The sequence below is a fragment of the Melanerpes formicivorus genome, unplaced genomic scaffold (genome assembly GCF_026170545.1).
Source record: "Melanerpes formicivorus ecotype bairdi unplaced genomic scaffold, bMelFor1.0.p_v2 SCAF_13, whole genome shotgun sequence".
Taxonomy (NCBI): domain Eukaryota; kingdom Metazoa; phylum Chordata; class Aves; order Piciformes; family Picidae; genus Melanerpes; species Melanerpes formicivorus.
In genome coordinates this window covers 3,710,810-3,732,387 of record NW_027142365.1, presented here as the reverse complement: position 1 = coordinate 3,732,387, position 21,578 = coordinate 3,710,810, and the positions used below count along the sequence as shown (strand labels likewise).

The 21,578-nt window shown below is 42.0% G+C and overlaps 1 protein-coding gene across 6 annotated transcripts in view; it reads left to right on the top strand.

The window, feature by feature from the left end:
• The window catches only part of ADCYAP1R1 (ADCYAP receptor type I), a 138,896-nt gene that overhangs the window by 46,699 nt on the left and 70,619 nt on the right, over window positions 1–21,578 (top strand). For all 6 annotated transcript variants that reach the window (XM_068145905.1, XM_068145904.1, XM_068145902.1 and 3 more), the window contains exon 3: window positions 6,348–6,453. In XM_068145905.1, the coding sequence (XP_068002006.1) occupies window positions 6,348–6,453 (106 nt within the window). The remainder of the gene's footprint in view (window positions 1–6,347; window positions 6,454–21,578) is intronic.

Below are 21,578 nucleotides of genomic sequence, written 5' to 3'. Positions count from 1 at the left end.
CTCTGCTGAGCTCCAAGCTGGCTCGTCTCACTAGGGTGATTCTCTGACACACCATTTAGTTTGCTCCCTTCTTTCCTTCATGAATATCTACTTTATTCCTCTCCTTGAGTTTTTACAGTGAGCTAGTGGTGAAACCCTCCAGTAAATGGGAAGGAGAAAGAAGTGTTTGTTGAGAAAGCTACTCCAGGCACAGCCTTTTGTGCACAGATTTGATTCCTTGTGGGATTTGAGTGGCTTTTTTGATTGTGGGATTGTTGTGGGTTTTTTTTTTTCTCTTCCACTTTGGCACAATATCTAAACTAATGTCTCTTAGCACTGAAAGGAGAAAGAGGGAAAATGAGAATGAGCTTGAGCACTTCCCATTACCACTTTTGTAATGAGCTCTTTGCCTCCACTCTTCAGATTGCCCCCAGTCCCAAAGCCCCTCTGGGGAATATTAGAGTGAGAGCTGTAGCACAACGCACTTGCTGGAGCCGCCTGTGGGGAGGAGCGAGAGGGAGAATGTGTGTGATAGTTGAGGGCAAATAGCTTTAATTTAATTAGAAGATTAATTAAAGCTTTGTCCCTTGGGTAGGGTATATGTGTGTGGAGAAAGTGTTTCTGCAGCCTCCTGCAACTGTTCCTCACATGTTTCTGTTCCAAGTGTGACTCAGATGGAGCCTCTATTGAACTTGATGGGAGCCTACACAAAACAAATTTCCCGTCTAAGACCTTTTCTCTTTGGGGTTTTGTTTAAATGTAATGAAGTATAAATGGGCAAATAATAAGGACTTGCCTTGCAAATGAATGTGGCATTCAGCAACACGGTAAATGTTAAACTGCTGTAAGCTTCTGTTTCCCAATGACCCCACAGTGAGAAAAGTCTGGTGGTAGCATAAGTTCCTGCAGGCTTCATCAGTGAAACTCACCAAGATTTTGATGACTTCTACAGGATGTCTCAGCATGCTTTAAGAGAGTTTTTTCAACTGATTTCCAAGCCCTATGAGGAGAGGCTAAGAGAGCTGGGATTGTCTAGCCTGGAGCAGAGGAGGCTCAGGGGAGACCTTATTGCTGTCGGCATCTACCTGAAGGGAGGTTGTAGCCAGTTGGGGGTTGGTCTTTTCTCCCAGGCAGCCAGCACCAGAACAAGAAGACAGTCTCAAACTGCACCAGGGGAAGTTTAGGCTCGAGGTGAGGAGAAAGCTCTTCCCAGAGAGAGTTGTTAGCCGTTGGAATGTGCTGCCCAGGGAGGTGGTGAAGTTACCGTCCCTGGAGGTGTTCAAGAGGGGATTGACGTGGCACTTGGTGCCATGGTTTAGTAGTCATGAGGTGTTGGGTGACAGGTTGGACTGGATGATCTTTGAGGTCTCTTCCAACCTTACTGATTCTATGATTCCATGATAACATAACCTGCTAAGACAAACTGAAAAATAGCTTTACCCCATGTTGCATAAAGCATTTTTTGTCCAGAGTTCCCACTTCAGGAGGTCTCTGCTGAGTGAGGGGAAACGTTGATTATACTGCTGCTGTTTTCTAATCTGCAGTCAGATAGGCATCTCTCCAGAAGCCATCAGTGTTAGAAGGTAACTGTATCTTAAATTCATCTGAATCACTCTGAAAGGGATCAGTGTCTCTGTTTTGGCAGGGTGCTCTGGTTTAGTGGGCGGGAAGTTTCTGCACAATGTGCTTCAAGCATGGTGTCAAAACTATGCTACAGATTGGACAACTGCGCCTTGGTTTGAATACCTTTCTGATCACTTTGCCCTTTCACTTAGTTTGAAGTGTTTTGAAATTACAGTAGTTTGGGTGGCATTTATACAGGCAGACAAAAATGCAATCAAGTTACAGTGTGAGACCTTCCTGGAGACAGCGATTTTGTGTGAGCGCCAAGCCGGTGTTGTGGGCATCAGTAATGATGCAAATCAGCTCTGAGAAAATCCAGATAATCAGAGCTCCTTTCTAAACTTTAACACAACCTGTTGCAAGTCTTGGCCCTGGTTTGACCAGCAGTTTCATTGACTGATTAAAAAAACAAAGGGGTGGGGGGGGTGGGGAGGGATTAGATCTAGTAAGATTGTTTCCATGACAAAGTGAGCTTCTTCTGGAAGTGATCAAATAATAATGTATCTTTTAAAAAAATCTAGTTTCTTAAAACTGTAAGTCATAATCAAACTACTAAAAAGCATGTGAACAACCTAGTATAGAATCATAGAATCATAGAATCAGTCAGGGTTGGAAGGGACCACAAGGATCATCTAGTTCCAACTCCCCTGCAAGGGGCAGGGACACCTCACCTAGTGATCAGGCTGGCCAGAGCCTCATCCATCCTGGTTTAAAACTCCTCTAGGGATGGGGTCTCAACCACCTCCCTGGACAACCCATTCTAGGGCTTCACCACTCTCATGGGGAAGAACTTCCTTCTCACGTCCAGCCTGAATCTCCGTACCTCCAGCTTCATTCCATTCCCCCTAGTCCTATCACTCCCTGATATCCTAAGAAGTCCCTCCCCAGCCTTCCTGTAGGCCCCCTTCAGATACTGGAAGGCCACAATAAGGTCACCTTATCAAATGAGATATCCATGTGCTGTAGATCTTTATGCACCACATCAGAGAGCCTGACTTGTCTTTCTAGTATAGACATTTTGGGGGATGGAAAAAGCTGCTCTCAAAGTTCCCTTCCTCTGCCTTGCTCCCAGTGTTTATTTGAACAAAAACAAGAGGAAGAAAGCGTATTTAAATTTCCTGAATAAGCTGTCAACAAGTATTTATTTCCATGAGCAGGGAGTGTGAGGGACTCCTCTGATCTGCACAGTTCCTCCTGCGTGGTTCCTCCTCTTGAGCATCCCCCTGTTTGAGCATCCTTGCTTAAATACATGACTCTCAGCTTACTAATCTGATTTACAGACAGCTGCAGCACGTCTGGAAGCAGCAGAGATGTGTTCACCTGGTTGTCTCCTCAGGTTTATGTACCAGCAGTGATGTTCTTAATGTTCACAATAAAGCAGTGCCTTGAGAGTATATGTGAGAGAATATATGCAGGCTGTAACACAATAACATGATTGTTATTAATGTTGCCTTGATGTCGAGGGAAAACCAAAGAGTTAAGTGCTGCAAGTTACACACAGCACACGCCAGTACGTGTCTATGGTGGCCACCTTAATGAAAGCAAATGAAGGCAAATGAAAGCTCTAAATTGGTTTTACATCTGTAGTGTCAAAACTAGTTATTTTTGCCTTTTTGTTTTCCCTCAGAACTAAGCAGACCTTGATTGCATTCACTGTATTTGTGCCTATAGAAATACATGCAATTCTACAACTGGTGTGGGTCAAATCCTTCACTCCCCTGAGAGTCATATTTGGTTACTTGATTATTATTTTTTTCCCCCCCAGTATGTGTCAAAATATCCTTTAACTGCACATATCTTCTGGGAAACTGAAACCAGACTGCCTCTGCTGAACTCAGGAAATTGCAAATGTCCTTGAGGCAAAGAAATGAAATCATGAGGCCATGAAGTTCAAGCTCGTGCTTTCATTTGAATTGTGCTCTGCCGTTCAGTTCTTGAGGAGGGACTCAACAGATTAAAGGCTCTACAAGGAAATAGTTAATGGAGAAACATGAAGCCTTTCAGGAAAACAGGACAACATTAGAGCATTCAACAGAGGAACCTTTTTGTTATTAACAATCCTGACCTGGTTTTGCTTCCTCAGGTTTTTATTTAATCTGTTGATGAGGAGGGTTGCAAAGCAGCACAAAGATACTTCTGGGAAGTCACATCAAAATACTCTGCCAAAGTTAAAAAGCTTCAGGAAATCTATAAGGACAGCTGACACTCTCTAGTTCTCTCTCTGTGTGTCCACTGGTCTGCATTTCAAATACCTTATGTGCCAGAGTTACTCTGATACAATTGACTAAATTGAGTTAGTTTAGTCAGATATATCTGACTGCATGTACCTGTCTGCAAGGAAGGAGGTTTTTAACCTTAGGCTTTCTTTGTAATCAGTGAAGGCTTGACTTCTATTTACATCTGCTAAAGAAGACACCAAAAATAGAAAGGATAAATCACACTCTTTTGTCCTTTCCCCACAGGACATCAAAATCTGGACATGGTTGATTCTTTTGTTTGGTGCCTTTTGGCTTTGCATAAACTCATATCATAGAATCATAGAATCATAGAATCATAGAATCATAGAATCATAGAATCATAGAATCATAGAATCATAGAATCATGGAATCATAGAATCATAGAATCATAGAATCAATAAGGTTGGAAAAGACCTCAAAGATCATCAAGTCCAACCTGTCACCCAACACCTCATGACTACTAAACCATGGCACCAAGCACCACATCCAATCCCCTCTTGAACGCCTCCAGGGATGGTGACTCCACCACCTCCCAGAGCAGCACATTCCAATGGCTAACAACTCTCTCTGTGAAGAACTTTCTCCTCACCTTGAGCCTAAATATGTTCTAAACTGCATCTAATATCCACAATATCAAGCTGAACAGGGTTTTGAAAGTTACCAACCAATGTGTGAGGAAATGTTTCCTCTTCCTTTTATTGCTTGTGCAGAAAATCTATGCTGGTTTTACATTATTATTGTTGATGTTGGTGTTATTATTCTTGTTGTTATTATTAGCAGTAGTAAATGGCAGGCTATCTGATCTGCACATGGTGAATTGTATAACAGCTTCCCCTGGACATTCCTTTCAGCCCTGAGCAACTGTGGAGAGTGAACCAGTACCAGCAGCAGAACCCTAATTTACTTCCCATTTCTCTTTTATCCTTTAAAAAAAACAACCTCCTAAGAACTTGAATGTCAACCAATGCAATTTTCCCAACTTTTGGTGAGGTTTAGAGGGTGATGTAGCAAAAGCCTTTATGTTCTTGGGGTTTGCTAGAGATCTGTGACAATATATCTTTTCCAGGCCCTTGGGAGTCCTCAGAACAGAACAGCGTTTGTTTTGGAGATAAACAAATCTAGTGTGGCTCTGCCTGGTGTATCCCATGAGGAAAAGAACTGAAATGTATTATGAGGAGCTTGGAGATGAAACTGTAGCGTTATCAGTTCCTACAAATGGTGGGGGAGGGGGGGAAAAGAGAGGAAAAAAAAGCTTTTCAGTAGATGTTTATTAGGAAACCTTCTCTGTCTTTGAAGCAGGGATAAAGGCTTGAATTTCTTACAGAGTCAAAAGCATGCAAATGTTTCCATACCTCTCAGTGCACACAAAAGCATCACACAATCACTACCAAACTAGGATTAATGTAAATGTCTGTTGTGTATGGTGGCAGTGTGACGTATTAGTGCCCCAAACTTTTCACTCCATTCCCTCTGCTGGTATGTGAGGAGAGAAAAATTGAACTGGGCTCCAAAACTGATTGAATTCAGGTGTTGTTTTCCCTGTTTGCTTCTTCCTGCTTAGCAGGTAAGGAAAGACAGACTGCTTGACAGGTACACTCTGCTTCCTCTGTAGTTCTCTGTCGCCAGGCATGAACAAAATATAAACCAGCAAAACTGCTTCAATGACCCAGGGTGACCTATCCCATTTCAACCAGTACAGTGATTTTCATGGTGCTTTCCACTGAGGGTGATTTGGACCTTAGCTATGCTTTTCTAAAATGAGCAAATGAAACTTGAGATTGTATTGCCCTTGAATTGGTATGCCCTGGCTGCTGTCTGTAACAGGAATGAAATCCTATATTGATTTCTGGGACTGGGTCACATTCTTCATTCGTTGCTGCTTTGGGATTGCCTGCATTCTGATGGCTGCAACACTCCTCTTATGAGCTAAATTATCGGGTTTTTTTCTCTCTTAGAACCTTTAAGATAGGGGGGATGAGGGGGGAAAGAAAAGACCCAAATCAAGTCATCCTAGTTTAGTTGGCATTGCATTCTCATTTGGCAAGAAAGTTGCCCTGTATTCACTGGGAAGTGAAAGAAGAAGGAAATACTAAGGAATGGACAGAGATCAAAGACTGAGCGAAAGAGCTTTAGTTTTGAGTCCTGGATGAGGTTAATGGATTGTGCAAGACTCAAGAAACTAATGGGAGATCAAACTAAGCCTCAACTGATTTCTGATTCCTCTTCAAAATTCCTTTTTTTCATTTAAGGGTCCAACCTTATATGAACTACAAAATAAAGCAAATGCATCAGAAATTGAAATTTGACAGGAGAGCAACATTAAAAACCCCAAACAATTCATGAGCACAAGAGTTCCATAAAGTGGCCCTACGTGTCCTGAGAGAAAAAACACCTCTGATTTCACTTCTTCTATTTGGATTGAGACCTCAAACCTTACTTATTTCATCATAAACTCACTAGCTATTTTAAGTGTGTAATAGTTTATTTTTTTTCTCCCTTCCCTTTCAGGTGACAGCAACCCATTCCAACTGCATCATTAAGAAGGAGCAAGAGACTTGTCTGGAGAAAATACGGAGGGCAGCAGCCCTGAACCCTCTCAATGACTCTTCTCCAGGTGAGTGTCAGGTTGGGATAAACCATGGACATTAAACCAATGGCTTCAAAACACTTCCTGTCATGTCTGCAGGGGTTTTCAGCAATGTCAATGCAAACATCTTACGGTAAGAGGCTGAATCACTGCAGCTAAGTGAACTTAGAGAAGCATTCTAAGGACAGAAGGATCAATCAAAGAGGGTGTACCAGAACGATTGCTTGTTATTATCAGAGGTCAGGAATTTGTTTCTCTACTTGAGGTGATGAAGTGACATATCTACAAAATTAATCCAACAAACAAAGAGGAAAATAGAAAAGGTAAACAGTATACTTAGAAAGGTCTTGGTAATGTTTGCCTTCTGCTTGGTGCAGGTGGCACAAGCTGTTGGGAAATGGCCACGAGACTAAGTGCATCACTGTTCTGCTCTGTGACAGCTCATTCCCCCTCATCAGCTCAGTAATAATTTGTGCCTTTTGTCTCACATGATCTGAAGACCTTTACAGGGATTAACGTTGTGATGACTGTAATCTTGATGAAAAATACTTGTGCTATTGCTGGGATAAGAAACTGAGGCAACAAGCAAAGAAGAAATTAATAGTTTAATATCCTGTCTCATTTCCCAGTGACTGCAGCAGGAGCTGCCTGTGGCCAGCACCAGCAAGAGAAGGGCAGAGAATGACAAAGAAACTAATTGGAAATCAGGGTCTATTTTCTGAGTCCTGTCCAAACTGCTTCTGCTGTGACTAGAATTGATAAAACTGCAGAGAAAAGCAGATAAAGCACATTGTGTGTGCGATAAAAGAGGGGAGATTTCTCTCTCCTTTTCCTCACCACATATTTAAGCCAGGAAGGAAGAGAAGAGGACAGGGTGCAGATATCTGTGTTAGTGGAGTGTCCTCTGAAGCAAGCCAGTTACACCATGACACATACATAAGCTCATTTTTCATCTGCTTCCCAGCTTTGGGCAAATGAGCTATGTAGTCTGGAGGAACTGAGAAAAGAGTGTTCTTCAGGCAGTTAATTTCAGACCCAAGGATATTTCCTTGAGACCTTCTTTGTGAATTATAGAAGAGCTTCCCAATCCTTCCCTGGTCCAGAGGTGGCATAAGCAAGAACAAAAGGGAAAGAAACTATTTCTCCTCCTCTACCCCTAGAATGTCAGAAGCTGACCATGAGTCCTACTTTTTATGGTTATGTAATGACCTTTACCTGAAATCATATATTTTTTCCCCAGGTCAAAAGAAACCATTTCACCAACTGGTTTGTTCTTTATCACTCAAATCCACAATAACCCTGGGAGACTATTCAGACTGAACTCCTCCTCCCTTCCTATTCCAAATGCAAAGAGCACATCTCAGAGCTAGAAGAGGTCCAGAGTCTTTGGAAAGGCTTTTGCAGCTTGATGTGATTAAAATGTATCACCCACTCAGGCAGGAAGAGACTGAACCCTTTCAAGTACTAAGCAGCAGATCCAGCTGCTCTTTATTCTAGTCTTCCAGTATTGATGGATTGAATCACTGTAAAAGAAGATTTTCCCAGTCTCTCTGTGCATCTTTCAGCTGTTCACTACATCCATGGCAACATGTTCCACAGTTAACATGGCTTGGGGTAAAGAAGCCACATCTCCTCAAAGACATTTATCTTCCAGTGAAGAATTATGGCAAATTTCCTATTTGAAAACCATTTTGTTCTGTGAATCCTCCTTGTACATATATTTTTGAGGTCTGGAACACTTCTCCTGTGAAGAAAGGCTGAGAAAGTTGTTCAGCCTGGAGAAGAAAAGGCTCCAGAGAGGCATTGTTGTGGCCTTCCAGTACTTAACATGAGGTTGTAAGAAAGATAAGGACAGTCTTCTTAACAAGAAGGTGACAGGACAAGGGGCAATGGGTTTAGACAAAAGGAGGGGAGATTCAGACTAGATATGAGGAGGACATTTTTTACCATGAGAGTGGCCCAGGTTGCCCAGAGAGGTGGCAGATACCTTGTCTCTGGAAATATTCCAGGTCAGGTTGGACAGGGCTCCAAGCAACCTGCGCTAGTTGACGGTGTCCCTGTTCATTGCAGGGGTATTGAACTAGAGGAACTGCAAATCCCTTCCAGCCCAAACCATTGTATGACTCTATGGTTTACACATTTCATTTCATCCCAGGGGCTAGAGGGTTCATCTATTCCCTTTGATTCCTGACCTTCCAAACACCTTTCATCACATGATTACATTACATATTTTAAGCTAGACCTTGTTACCCTCATTTCCAAGAAATCCTTCTCTCCACAGTCAAAGGGAAGAGCACCAACACAGCTCTACCACCTTATTATTGTTTATTCAATGTCACTGGGATACTACTTTGTTTTGAGTGACAGCTTCTACTTCATACTCAACCTGTCCAGGCCATGGAGCCAGGCTGCTTCTCACATCAGCGCTTCCAGTCTCCCTTGTTTGAGGTTTTTGTCACTGTTTTAGTGTGGAGCTGCCCTAGTTCCCCTTCTAGCAGTCAGTACCCCTCAAGGGACTTTCTGCCAGACAAGAATTTAAAGAGCTCACTGCTGATCCATATGCACCCTTTTTCATCTTTATTTTTTCCCAGCCAGACTCTCTGCTGTCCTGTTCCCAACCCTGAGGCTAGGAAAGAATGGTACAGAAGCTACTCAGGTACTTAATGACAGTCTCCTGGGTTGTGTAGACTTAGCATGGGATCCATCTAATTAAATGTTGATACCTGGAAATGCACCAGAAATGAGCAAGTCACCTGTCTCATTTTGTAGCTCTGGATATCTAAAAATTAGAGCCTGAGATATAATTCATTTAGTCCTCAAGGTACATTAGATAATGCTTGGTTTCTTTTGTCTCTCTGGACATATAGTAAGGGTTACCATCTCAGCCATAAATATTTACACTGTAGATGTCTACATATTATCAAATCCTTCCTTTAGCACCTGGCTCTGTTATACTGTCTAGGTCATGCTAGAGGTCTGGATTACCAGAAACAATGGGATGTTTTGAGATGTGGGTGTCTTCCTCATGCCACATATGTACTTATCTTCCTCATGCCATATATGTACTTAATGTGTAGTGATTTACTTAGACTTCTGTGAGCAAGTTTTGCCATCAATGCTTCCTAAAGTGGTGACCTCAAAAGACAAGAAGGTGTTCAGCAGCCTACACATTCGTACTTACCACATGCATGCACTGACAAAAAGAATCTCCCAGCTGTCTTCTGCTTCCTGATGGGCTTCTATCTCACCTAGTCATAACTTCAAGGGCCTTATACATTTGTCTGGTTTTGATCTGGGATCTACTGACTAGTCATAGCTGATACTGATCATGAGGGCATGGGATCACAGCCAGGAAATGCATGACTCAGAGAAATGATGGACAAAGCCCTACTGATAAAGTGTGGAACAAAAAAGGATTGCATGTGGCACTTGAAGCCATGGTTTAGCTAGTCATGAGGTGTTAGGTATTAGGTAAGAGGTTGGACTTGATCTCTGAGGTTTTTTCCAACCTTATTGATTCTAGGATTCTATGACTTTTCTACCTGTAAACTGGCAAGATAGACTTTTCCTAGCCTGTTATCTGTCTTTAGTTCCCCTCTTGGACCTTGATATTCCAGACTTGTTCCTTGAATGTGGTTTGCTCTCAAATGTTAGGGGAGTTCCTTGGGTGATACGCAGGCTTGTGGCTCTGATTTGCTGTTAATAGTTCATACAATGTACTAACTTGGAATGAGCAAAAGTATGGTGAAAGTGAACACAGCACAAGAATTTGAACAGAAAGAGAAGTGAATAGGATTCATTGGTGATTATATGGTTCATGACTCACTATCAAATTAACCTTTAATTTGTAGTCCTATTTAGCCTGCCCCACTCCTCTGGTCCTTTCCTGGGGCAGTAGCATTGCCAGTGGAGTCAAGAAATTCAAATGAGAAGTATTTGCAGGGATGTGATGCCTACAGAGGCAACCTGTCAGCAAGTTAGCATGTAAATCACCAGGAAAGAAAGTGGTGAGTGTGCCAAGGCAGTAGAAGGTGGTAATTAGAAGGTAATGATGGTAATGCATGGGGAGAGTAGATTTTGGAAAGTGTTTCCAACTTCATAGGGTGACGGAGCAGGACTTCTTTGGTTTAGATTTTTTACTGGGCCTCTCATAAGCCTCCTGTTCTTTGTGAGCCCTTTAATTATCTGCACTTATTTCCCTTGGCACCACTGAGAAGACATCACTTCATTGTGTGGCTGTGCATTTGTCCATGTGTCTCACTTAATGATGCAGCTGTGCACAAGAACAATAGGACCAGGACTGTTCTTCTCACACCCAGCTTTTAAAAACTATTGAATTCTTAGAATTAGGAGGGTAGAGCATAGAATGTGTCCCTACACCTAAATGTTTTCTACTTGGCTCCTATTTAGAATCATAGAACCATGGAATAGTTTGGGTTGGAAGGGACCTTTAAAGGTTATCTAGTCCAACTCCCCTTGCAGTCAGCAGGGACATCTACTAGATCAGGTTGCTCAGAGTCCCATCCAGCCTGACTTGGGGTGTTTCCAAAGGGCAGATATCTGCCACACCTCTGGATGCCATCCTGGGCCAGTGTGTCACCACCCTCACCATAAAAGATTTATTCCAAATATCTAGGCTAAATCTTCCCTCCTTTAGATTAAAACCATCACCCCTTCTCCTGATGCAGACTGTCCTTGCCTTTCTTATAAAACCCCTTTAAGTACTGAAAGGCCACAATTAGGTCTCCCTGGAGCTTTCTCCTTTCCAGACTGAACAATTTTAACGACTTTCTCACCCTTTTTTTCACAGGAGAAGTGTTCTATCCCTCTGATCATTTTTGTGGTGTTCTCTGAACCCACTCCATCGTTTGAGCTGACTTAGGTAGCTCTTATCTGACTGAATAGATCTGTCATTGGTCAAAGATGATTTTTTTTTCACTGATGGTTTTATCCAAGCCACACTGCAGGAAGCATCTTCTCCCAATCTTCCATCAGAGATGATAGAAACAAGCAAGAACTTCAACCCATCCACGTTGTACCTTAGATATCATATGAAGATGCACATTACAGTGCCAGTGGAGCAGGGGTATTCATTTGCCATTGTAACTGAGCTGAGATCATGGTCCTGGGAACAGAAATAATTTGCTGCAGGACAGGCTTGTGTTTGTCCAATCCTATAGATTTTGCTACCAGATCCAGACTTGTTTCTATTCACTTTTTAGTAATCCTCTGTCTCAGGGACAAGAAAATCTTTCCTTAACATACTGTCCTTTTCTCTTCTGCACCAGTTGGTACTCACAGTGTAGTGTTAAGCCATGACAAGTAGGTGGAGTGTGTAGGGTCATGGCTGCAATCATGTAGTACCAAAGGCATGGATTTTCTAAAGCAAATATGATAGACAAGGATACTTCAGTCTTTGTTCCAAGCATCCAAGAATCCTACTAGTTGCTGTACAATACTTTGTCTCCAGGAATGTGGTTTGTCTTCCTTAATAACTAATACCTACTTGTGTAGGCTAAATTAAGTCTATGTCTCCACTTAAGTGCTGTGGGTCCTTCCTTGGAGAGATTCCTTTTAAACTCCTGTGGGTTCTTGACATTTGTGGGATGATCACTCTCTGGAATGGCCTTTTTCTCTGCCTGAAGTGGGAAGGTGAAGGACAAGTGAAGCTATATGGACTCTCTAAGGCAGCTAAAACTTAGGTGAGGTGATCATCAGCCTGCAAACAGTGAGTTGAGATGACTCAGAGAAAAGATGCAAAAATTGCTGTAATGGAGCAGAAATTTCTATTATCTCCCGGGGCGGGCAGCAGGAACAAGTTCTGCCGGCACATTCAGCAGCATTTTGATGGTTTAAATGAGGACTGCTTCCTTTGCAAGTCCTGCTAATAAATCCAAGTCTAGTCACCTTCCCAGCATTTGCTGGACTTCCATTCAGAGGGGAAATGAAAGGGAGGAAAAGTAGCGGCAGTTAGCGCCCACAGCTCTGAAAAGGCCTTTAACTGCAGAGCAGGTGTATGAGCCACTGCTCCCATCCCATAGTAGATTCATTGCAATAATTCCTACCAGGTCCTTTCAAAGATACTACTTTTTGTAGTCTCCAGAATTGCCAGGAAGTCCTTCTTTAATAACTGAGGAATATGAATTAAAAGACAAAAAAAAAAAACCAAAACCACAAAACCAAAACCAAACCAAACAAAAAACCCAAAACCAAAAACCCAACCAACCAAAAAACACCAAAAAACCACCAAAAACAACCCCAAACCGACCAACAAACAACAGAAAACCCCCACAAACAAACAAAAAACAGCAAAGCAAAACAAGTAGGATGGAATTTGTCCAGGCAGCTAGGTGAGATATTGGCTTGGATGAATGTTTCTGGGAGTAGGATTGAGTGCAAGGATTTTTCTACAAGCAGTTTAGTTTAGTAGATTCAGGTTAATATCTTAATAATACAGGTGGAAAAATAATAGCCATTAAAAAGGTTTGGAAAAGAAAATTAACACTCTTAATATTTCATCTCAGAGCAGTGGTTCTGAAGGATTGCTACTTGCATTTCACTAGGGTTAAAACTACCAAGCAACAGCCAAAGAAAAAGCAAATGGTAGCATTACAAGAATGAAATGCTGAAACTAAAATGTCCTCTCTCCTTGTCCTAGTCTCTACATTTCACATCAGCCAAAGAGAAGGAAAAAAATATGTCACACCTTTTGGAAATATCAATTATTTACACAGCTTCTGGTTTCCATGGCAGCAGCAAGTTCATCAAACCACACCACCTCTCTTTTGTTTTCTTTTTGTCCAAAATTAAGAGAACCAAATAGACCATTCTTGCCTTCTGCTACATAGAGGGTGTGATTCTCCCCCTCCACTCCACTCTGCTGAGACCCCACCTGGAGTACTGTGTCCAGTTCTGGAGCCCCTATTACAGGAAGGATCTGGAGGTGCTGGAACATTTCCAGGGAAGGGCCATGAGAATGATCAGAGGGCTGGAGCTGCTCTCCTATGAGGATAGACTGAGGGAGTTGGGGTTGTTCAGTCTGGAGAAGAGAAGGCTCTGAGGAGACCTTCTTGTGGCTTTCCAGTATCTGAAAGGAGACTACAAGAAAGCTGGGGAGGGACTTTTTAGGGTGTCAGGTAAAGATAGGAATGGGGGTAATGGAAAAAAAATAGAAATCAATAGATTCAGATTGGATGTCAGGAAGAAGTTCTTCCCCATGAGGGTGGTGAGACACTGGCACAGGTTGCCCAGGGAGGTGGTAGAAGCCTCATCCCTGGAGGTTTTTAAAGGCAGGCTGGATGTGGCTCTGAGCAACCTGATGTAGTGTGAGGTGTCCCTGCCCATGGCAGTGGGGCTGGAACTAGATGATCCTTGAGGACCCTGCCAACCCTAACAAATCTATGGTTCTATGAGTCTGTGATTCTACATGGCTAAGATATGCAGTGAGAAGCTGATCTAGAGCAATGAAGGGCATCTTCTTTATAGCACATACAGAGGTTGTAAGGAATTGAGGGTTTACCCCTCATTGCTTATTAACTTTTGGAGTGTCTTTGGATATTTATTATAGTGTTTTTTAATTATTACTGTTTTTCCTATGCTGCTAATTTTTTATTTGCTTTGTTGTTTGGGGTTTTTTTTTCCTTGCTTTTTTGACCATTTTTTTAAATGCAAAGTGTAATAGATGCATTTGGAATGGATTTTACCTGTCGGGCAGGGGAGATCTTCTCACTCTCTGCAGCTGCTTGAAAGAAAGCTGTAGAAAGGTGGAGGTCAGTGTCTTCTCCCAAGTAACAAGTGAGAGGAAACAACCTCACCAGGGGAGGTTTAAGTTGGACTTTAGGAGACATTTCTTTACAGAAAGGGTTGTCAAGCCCTGGAGCAGGCTGCTCAGGGAAGTGGTGGAGTCACTTACTGAAGTGATTCAAAAGCTGTGCAGGTGTGGTGCTGAGAGACACAGTTTAGTGGTGACCTGGCTGTGCTGGGCTAACAGTTTGACTCAATGATCTTCAAGTCCTCTTCCAAAGGAAACCATTCTATCATCCTGTGCTGCTGCAAGTTGCAATTGTTGAGTGTTGTGTGCAGTTTCAAGCATGATGTGCTAGGTCACTGCAGCTAAAAAAGACCCCAATAAATAAATAAATATTAGTAAAAGTTATGCAATGAAACCAGCAATATTTTTCCTTTGATGCTGTGATCTGTCAGTATGTTCAGAGGTATGGGCAGCTGTGACAACAGACAGACATTTAACATCCAATTGTTTATAGCACCACAGCTGAAAAAGAGAAAAATCCCCCCAAACCTTCTAACACATTCTGCAAATGATAACTGAGTGACAATCTAGGATTTCAGCATGATCTTCATCAGATCTTGGCAGCTCCTTTAAAACCATGTGCTTGTGCTCTTTCTCTCATCAGATGGCTACTTTAGCCTCCTTTAGAATGAAAGCCTTTGCTGATTTAAAGTGTTTCCTTGCCTGCAAACTGTTCTCATGAAGGTCCTAAACTATAGGTAGTGATAGGACTAGAGGGAATGGAATGAAGCTGGAGGTGGGGAGATTCAGGCTGGAGGTGAGGAGGAGGTTCTTCACCATGAGAGTGGTGAAGCCCTGGAATGGGTTGTCCAGGGAGGTGGTTGGGACCCCATCCCTGGAGGTGTTAAAGCTCAGGCTGGATGAGGCTCTGGCCAGGCTGATCTAGTGTGGGGTGTCCCTGCCCATGGCAGGGGGATTGGAACTAGATGATCCTTGTGGCCCCTTCCAACCCTGACTGATACTATGACACTCTGATACTAAACCTGTGTTATGTTCCTGTAAAAATGAGTGAGCCAGGTGTCAGACAACTGGATATCCTTTTAAATGGTAATTTGGTGAAAATGCTCTTTTGTTCCTATTCCCATGGCATATTCTGTGCCTGTCTGCTGCATTTGCTGACAAAAGTGAGCCTTTATTGCTTGTTTAGATTGTTAGTCTCGCTGAGAAAAACACAGCAGCGAGAGAGTGAATTCGATTCTTGTCGGAATCAATGGCACAGCTGACTGGTTTCTAGAATCTTTATTTCTAGTGATGGAACATGGATTAAGACACCACTGACTGACTTTGAATCTCTCTGCACTGGCAGTGACTATATTTCAAAGCAATTCTAAATGAAACCTCGACTTTGCCTGTAAATGACATTGCTAGCATCCAAACCAAATCCTGAAGCGAGAGAATTAGGGAATCACTTTTGGTGTTTTTAGGACCAGATTAAATAGCAAGTATCTCTAGATTCCTTTGGGTGTCAATATATTCTGACATGAAGCCTACAGAAGCTCTGAGTCTATCTGGACTGGCAACTCGATCCCCCGAAGCATCTCCAATTGCACTAGTACCCTATTTTTGTGAAGCTAAATTAAACCCCTACAGTGGAAATATCTGATGCAGCTATCTAAAATTTCCATGTTCAAGTCCAGGTTAGTCACCCAGGCTCCCTCAATAATCAGTAATGAAAAGCAGAAGACTTCTAAGCACAGGCCATTGCCCATAGACACCTTAATTTTATCACTGGAATTGCTTTTAGGGCTTCAGTAAACACTTTGACTTTGTGGACTGTAGTGGAATCTGTGACATAGGGGAAAAGATTTTATCATAAAAAGATGGAACATGTTCCATGTCTTGGGCATCTATGACACCCACACAGAGCCAGAGGAAGTGGTATAGACTTATTGGAGTAACAATATTGGAATAGAAGCAGAAGGTCTTGGGTGGCCTTTGTGGCATGCAGTAAGGCCACAGAAGGCCGCCTCATTGTATATACAGACCTCTATAGTTAAATTTCTTAGTCTGAATCTAAAGAGCTGTAGTAGTCACTGAATCAGGACAGTGAAACATCAACCCAGATTGCCCAAAGAGGTGATGGATGTCCCACCCATGGAAATATTCAAGGTCAGGTTGGATAGGGCTTTGAGCAACCTGATCTACTCACTGCAGGGGTGTTGGACAAGAGGACTTTTAAAGGTCCTTTCCAACCCAAACCATTCTACCATTCCATGATTCTATGAATCTCAATGGAAGGAGACAGAAGTCTTCAGCTAATCAGTGATGTTTCCAAAGCGTGTGTTCTAAACAGATAAAGGCAGTTTTGTTTGCTGAAGGATGTGAATCAATCAAAGAAAAAATGCCTATCTTTGTCCATTGATTGCAGAGACAAATGAAAATGTTGCTAGCATCAAGTCCTCTGAGCACTGGCTAACAGAGGCCAGTTTGGGGGTTTTTAACAGAGGAACCAAGGGATTACTCTACACACTCATCCACAGGGTCTGGTTGTACTAGTTGAATTACCCAAAGGCAAGGCAAGGACAGTGTAACAATGATTAATGACCTCTGCTTGTGCTTATAAAAGCCCAGAAGGATGTAAAAGATACAGGGACATATTTGGAATAGTTAATAAAGACAAAATGCAAATGTACCTCCTTTTGTAACTCCTCATGCTTGGGCTTTGGTTACTAATGAAGTCATAAAGTATGGCCAGTAGAGATAATAGGATCTACCTCTATGGACTCAGAGTAGGGTTCTTGGCTCTGTTAAGAGTATATATTTTATCACCCTGCTATGATGAATGTTCTGTAATGTATCTGTTGGTTCCCTTTCTACTCCACAATAGCTGATAATGACAATCAGCATCCCTGTTCTTCCTTCTAGCTCTGTGTTGGAGAGAGGCACAAAACCAAATAGAGGCACAATAACCATAGAATGGTTGAGGGGTTGGATGGGATCTCTGGAGATTGATTCCAATCTCCCTTTCAAAGCAGGGTCACCCAGGGCAGGTCACACAAGAATGTGTCCAGATGGGCCTTCAAAGTTGCAAGAGAAGGAGACTCCACAACCTCTCCAGGTAGCCTGTTTCAGTGCTCTGCCACCCTTACAGTAAAGGAGAAGTGGAGAAGAGTAGAGAGGCAGAGTGTGACACTGGTTGTTCTTCATCTGGCAGGACACTGAATTTGTGGAACACACAAAGCTTTTACAAGAGAAACATGTGAGTGAAACAGTGCTCCAGCCCAGGACCTGCTGCAGAGAAGCATGACCAGACTGCCCTAAACCTTGAGGCTGTGGTCAGTCAGTCTGTCACTTGCACAAGGTGACAATGGCAGTCACCAAACATCATGAAGTGTCCGTCTGCTTTTGCTTCATTTCTATTCAGTCCTTCATGCAGTCTCTCATTAAAGGTAGATTTAACAGGTTTGGCAGTGGCACAACCCAAGAAGTAAAGTGGTTGGACCTTACTTTCTGGAATATAATGGCACTTTTGTGAGACTGCTATGAAGATAATACTGTTTGAACTCCCATGGCTATTCTTTTGTACTTGATGTGATGATGAGAACAGTATCAGGGGTTTCTTTGCAGCGAGACAGCACAGAGTTTCTCTCATGGAAATAGGTATTTTTATCTCAGCTATTGTCCTGAAGCTGCCTTCACAGTCAATGGACAAAAGTTTGCTTCTTCAAGGCAATGACTCATCAGACCTATTTCAAATGTCTGCTTGAAGATGAGAGATGTTGTTCTCTAGGATTGCCTATTTCTATGTAGTCCTACAAAAGTTCTGAGGGCTATTCAAATACAGGTGTTGGCAGTTCAATCCCAGTCTGGAAGGCACATTTGCCAGTTACTTGCTTTGTTAGTGGGAATGGTTGCCTGTACTTAGTGAGAACAGTAAATGTGATGTGAGTTAGAAGTGCTCACAACAAACTCCACTGAGAATGTCAACAGGAAGATTTTGTGCACACCCTTAAGAATTTCTTCCTTTTCACCAGGGTATTGGCTGGAGGAACATTCTCACATACTATATTTTGTATAAGTAGAATTATTTCTTCTGGTCTCTGCATGTACTGTAAGATCTCTTGGGAAAGCTCTAGTCATGGATTGAGTGCTATTAGACCAAAGACTAAAGAATGTCTTCTTAGCTTGCTCTTCACCATAGTTGCTTTTCCTTCTGAGACTTCAAGCACTGATATTCTCACATAGATGGCCAATGACTAAAACTGCCCAGCTGTACAATTTCATTTCTTGTTTCATCTTATTCTGAGCTACATCCACTACTTCTTAATATACTTTACAAACTTAAGCCAAGAACTTCATTACAGGGAGCTGCCTACTCAATAATAGATGCAATTGAATAAGTGTAATAATTTGGACTCCTGACAGCTTTTGCATATTGATTTTTCCTCAGCAAAATAAAACTGAAGAACAGTAACTTAAATCATCTACTACAGTACCATAGCAAGTAATTAACTACTCTATTTGCTAAGCAGCAGGAAAAATATCTGTATGTACTCCTCTCACTATGGCTAAAAGGAGACAATTAAGTTTTGCATACCTCAAAAAGCAGATGTGCAAAAGCAAATTGCATATTCAATAACACCTAAAATATCAGCTCCCTGAGCCCTTGCTAAGCCTTCCCTTTTTCCACCCAGTTCATGTTTCTGCTTCACTAGACACTTAAACTATTCCCTTCCTTTGCTGGAAATTACAATGTCTCAGGTCTTGATCACCTCTGTAGGATGCTAAAGAGCTTTAGAAATTGGAGGTGTGTCCCTGCAGTATCTGCTGAACATCATGGCCTCTTCCATCCCTGGAAGAGCAAGGAAGCAGAAACTGTGTGTCCAATATTTATTGTAGATTTCTTTTCTGGTTTTCTTTTAGAGTTTCTGGACAAGGGAGGATGGGGATGGGGAAAGGGAGATCCTTGGCTTTGCCTATGAGCTGCCAGCCAGCACTGGGCATGGCAATTTGCTCCTGGCAAAAGGGAGGAAAAGAAAATGCACAGTTTGTTCCTCAAATTCCTCCTGTGAAATGGGAGGAACACAAAAGGGAAAAGGGAAAGATCTCTCAGTTTCATGCAGTTTTATCCTTTCTTGTAAAACAAATGAAGGAAGGAAGAACTATTCTGATGTATTTTGTTTGGGGGGTCATAAAGTTTAATATGTTGAAATACTCCATTCTAGGGAGAATTTTGCATGCTAGTTTAGAAAAAAATGAGCTTGGCCTGTGCTGTTCTCATGCTTCCCAGCTCAAGATTTCATTTTCTCATAGGAATTCCAACACAGAAATAGGCTGCTTTGTGGTGCAGACATAATTTAGCAATACCACACTGAAGTTTAAAGGTGACATTTATCTCACATTACCTGGCTGAAAGTGGAGTGTTTGCTTAAAGTGGACATGTAGGCTCCTCCACAGCAACAAAAACCAAAGGGGAAAACCAGTTGATGAGGCCATCTTTTAGACAGTATTTTTGACAGCTAGAATAGCTTTAGGATGGCCAAGTCAAACTGTTAACCTACAACTGAAGGCCACCACTAAACAATATCCCTCAGCACTACATGTAAAAGTCTTTTAAATCCCTCCAGTGATGGTAACTCCACCACTGCCTTGAGCAGCTTGTTCCAGAGCTTGCAGTGCTCACAGGGAAGAAAGGTTTTACTAATATCCAAAGTAACCCTCCCCTGGCACAAGTTGAGGCTGTTTCCTGTCGTCTTATCACTTGTTACTTTGCAGAGGAGACCAACCCCCACCTCACTACAATCTTCTTTCAGAGTTTTTTGAGAGCAAGAAGGTCTCCTCCTCATCCTCCTTTTATCCAGACTAATCAATCTCAGTTCTCTCAGCTGCTGCTCATAAGACTTGTGTTCCAGACCCTTCTCCAGCTCCATTGCTTCTCTTTGGACATGCTTCAACATTTCAGTGTCCTTATTGTAGTGAGTGGCCAAAAATGAACCAAGTATTTGAGGTGAAGACTCACCAGTGACAAGTACATGAAGACAGTAACTTCAGCTGTCATACATAGTAATATAATATGATACATTATAATAATGATAGAAGAAAGTATTTAAGGCATAGCTACATGATATGCCCCATTATAATCTTATATAATAAACTATATCTATATTTCTAGTTACCACCAGCTTGTTTTCTGAAAAGACCACTAACACATCACCCTTTTAAGGTTTTGATAACCCTTAGATGCCACTAAAATGAGAGGAGCAAACACCTAGCTGATGGTGGGAGTTCAGGCAGCACCAGGAACAGCTCCTTATTATTCTCCTGATGGAATTCTGCTGCTGTCACTCTGGAACCTCAAGTCCCACTGAATCCAACCAGAATGTTCAGCTCATGTTTCAATACAGAAAACTCTGATGGGCTCTGTGTTTAGGGAAAATGGCCTCTTTAGGGAACAATTGCATCACTGGCTGTTAGATATTGAATTTTTTTTGGCTAAATTAGCTGGCTGGTCTCCCAAGACTCCTTGTGCAGTTGATAGAGAGTGAGATTTACATTCAGCTTGCATGTTAAAACATTTAATGCAAACTGAGACTCACTCAGGATGTATTCATGACCTCAAAGAATTTAGCTGTCTATTTCACTTCCCAGTTCTGAATTTCCTCTTTTTCCATAATTCAGAGGCACAGATTTTATACTCTAGCTTTTGGGGCTAGGGGGGTTAGTGGGTTTAGGGGTCTGTTAGTTTAGTGGGGGATGGTGGTTGGACAGTACTTTTTGTTCTGTTTAGGTTTTATTCGTTGCTTGTTGTTGGTTTTTTTGGTGGGTTTGAGGTTTCTGTTTTGTTTCTTTTTGTATGTTCATTTTGTTTTATTGTTTGTTTGGTTTGGGGTTTTTTGGAGTAAACTAAGGAGTCACCATCCCTGGAGGTGTTCAAGAGGGGCTTGGATGTGGCACTTGGTGCCGTGGTTTAGTCATGAGGTCTGTGGTGACGGGTTGGACTTGGTGATCTTTGAGGTCTCTTCCAACCTTGGTGATTCTGTGACTCTGATTCTGTGAAGGAGAAAATCCACTCAACTAGTGTTGAATAGAAGGCACATGCATGAAGTTTTCACCCTTCAAGAGCAGACAGTTGAGTCTTGTGGGCAAGCATCAGGTGGTGCTCATTTTCTGTGTCTTTACGGTTACCCTGAAAGCTAGTTCAGACTTTCTGCAGACCTGCATTTCCATGCCAGCTTGTGTCTTTGATAATCCAGCCAAACCTTTCACAAACAGAGCTGACAGAATTGCTTGGTTTGTTTCCTTCTCTGAAAAAAAAAAAAAAAAAAAAAAAAAAAAAAAAAAAAAAAAAAAAAAAAACCAACCAAAAAACCCAAAGAAAAACAAAGGAATAAAGTAAAAAAAT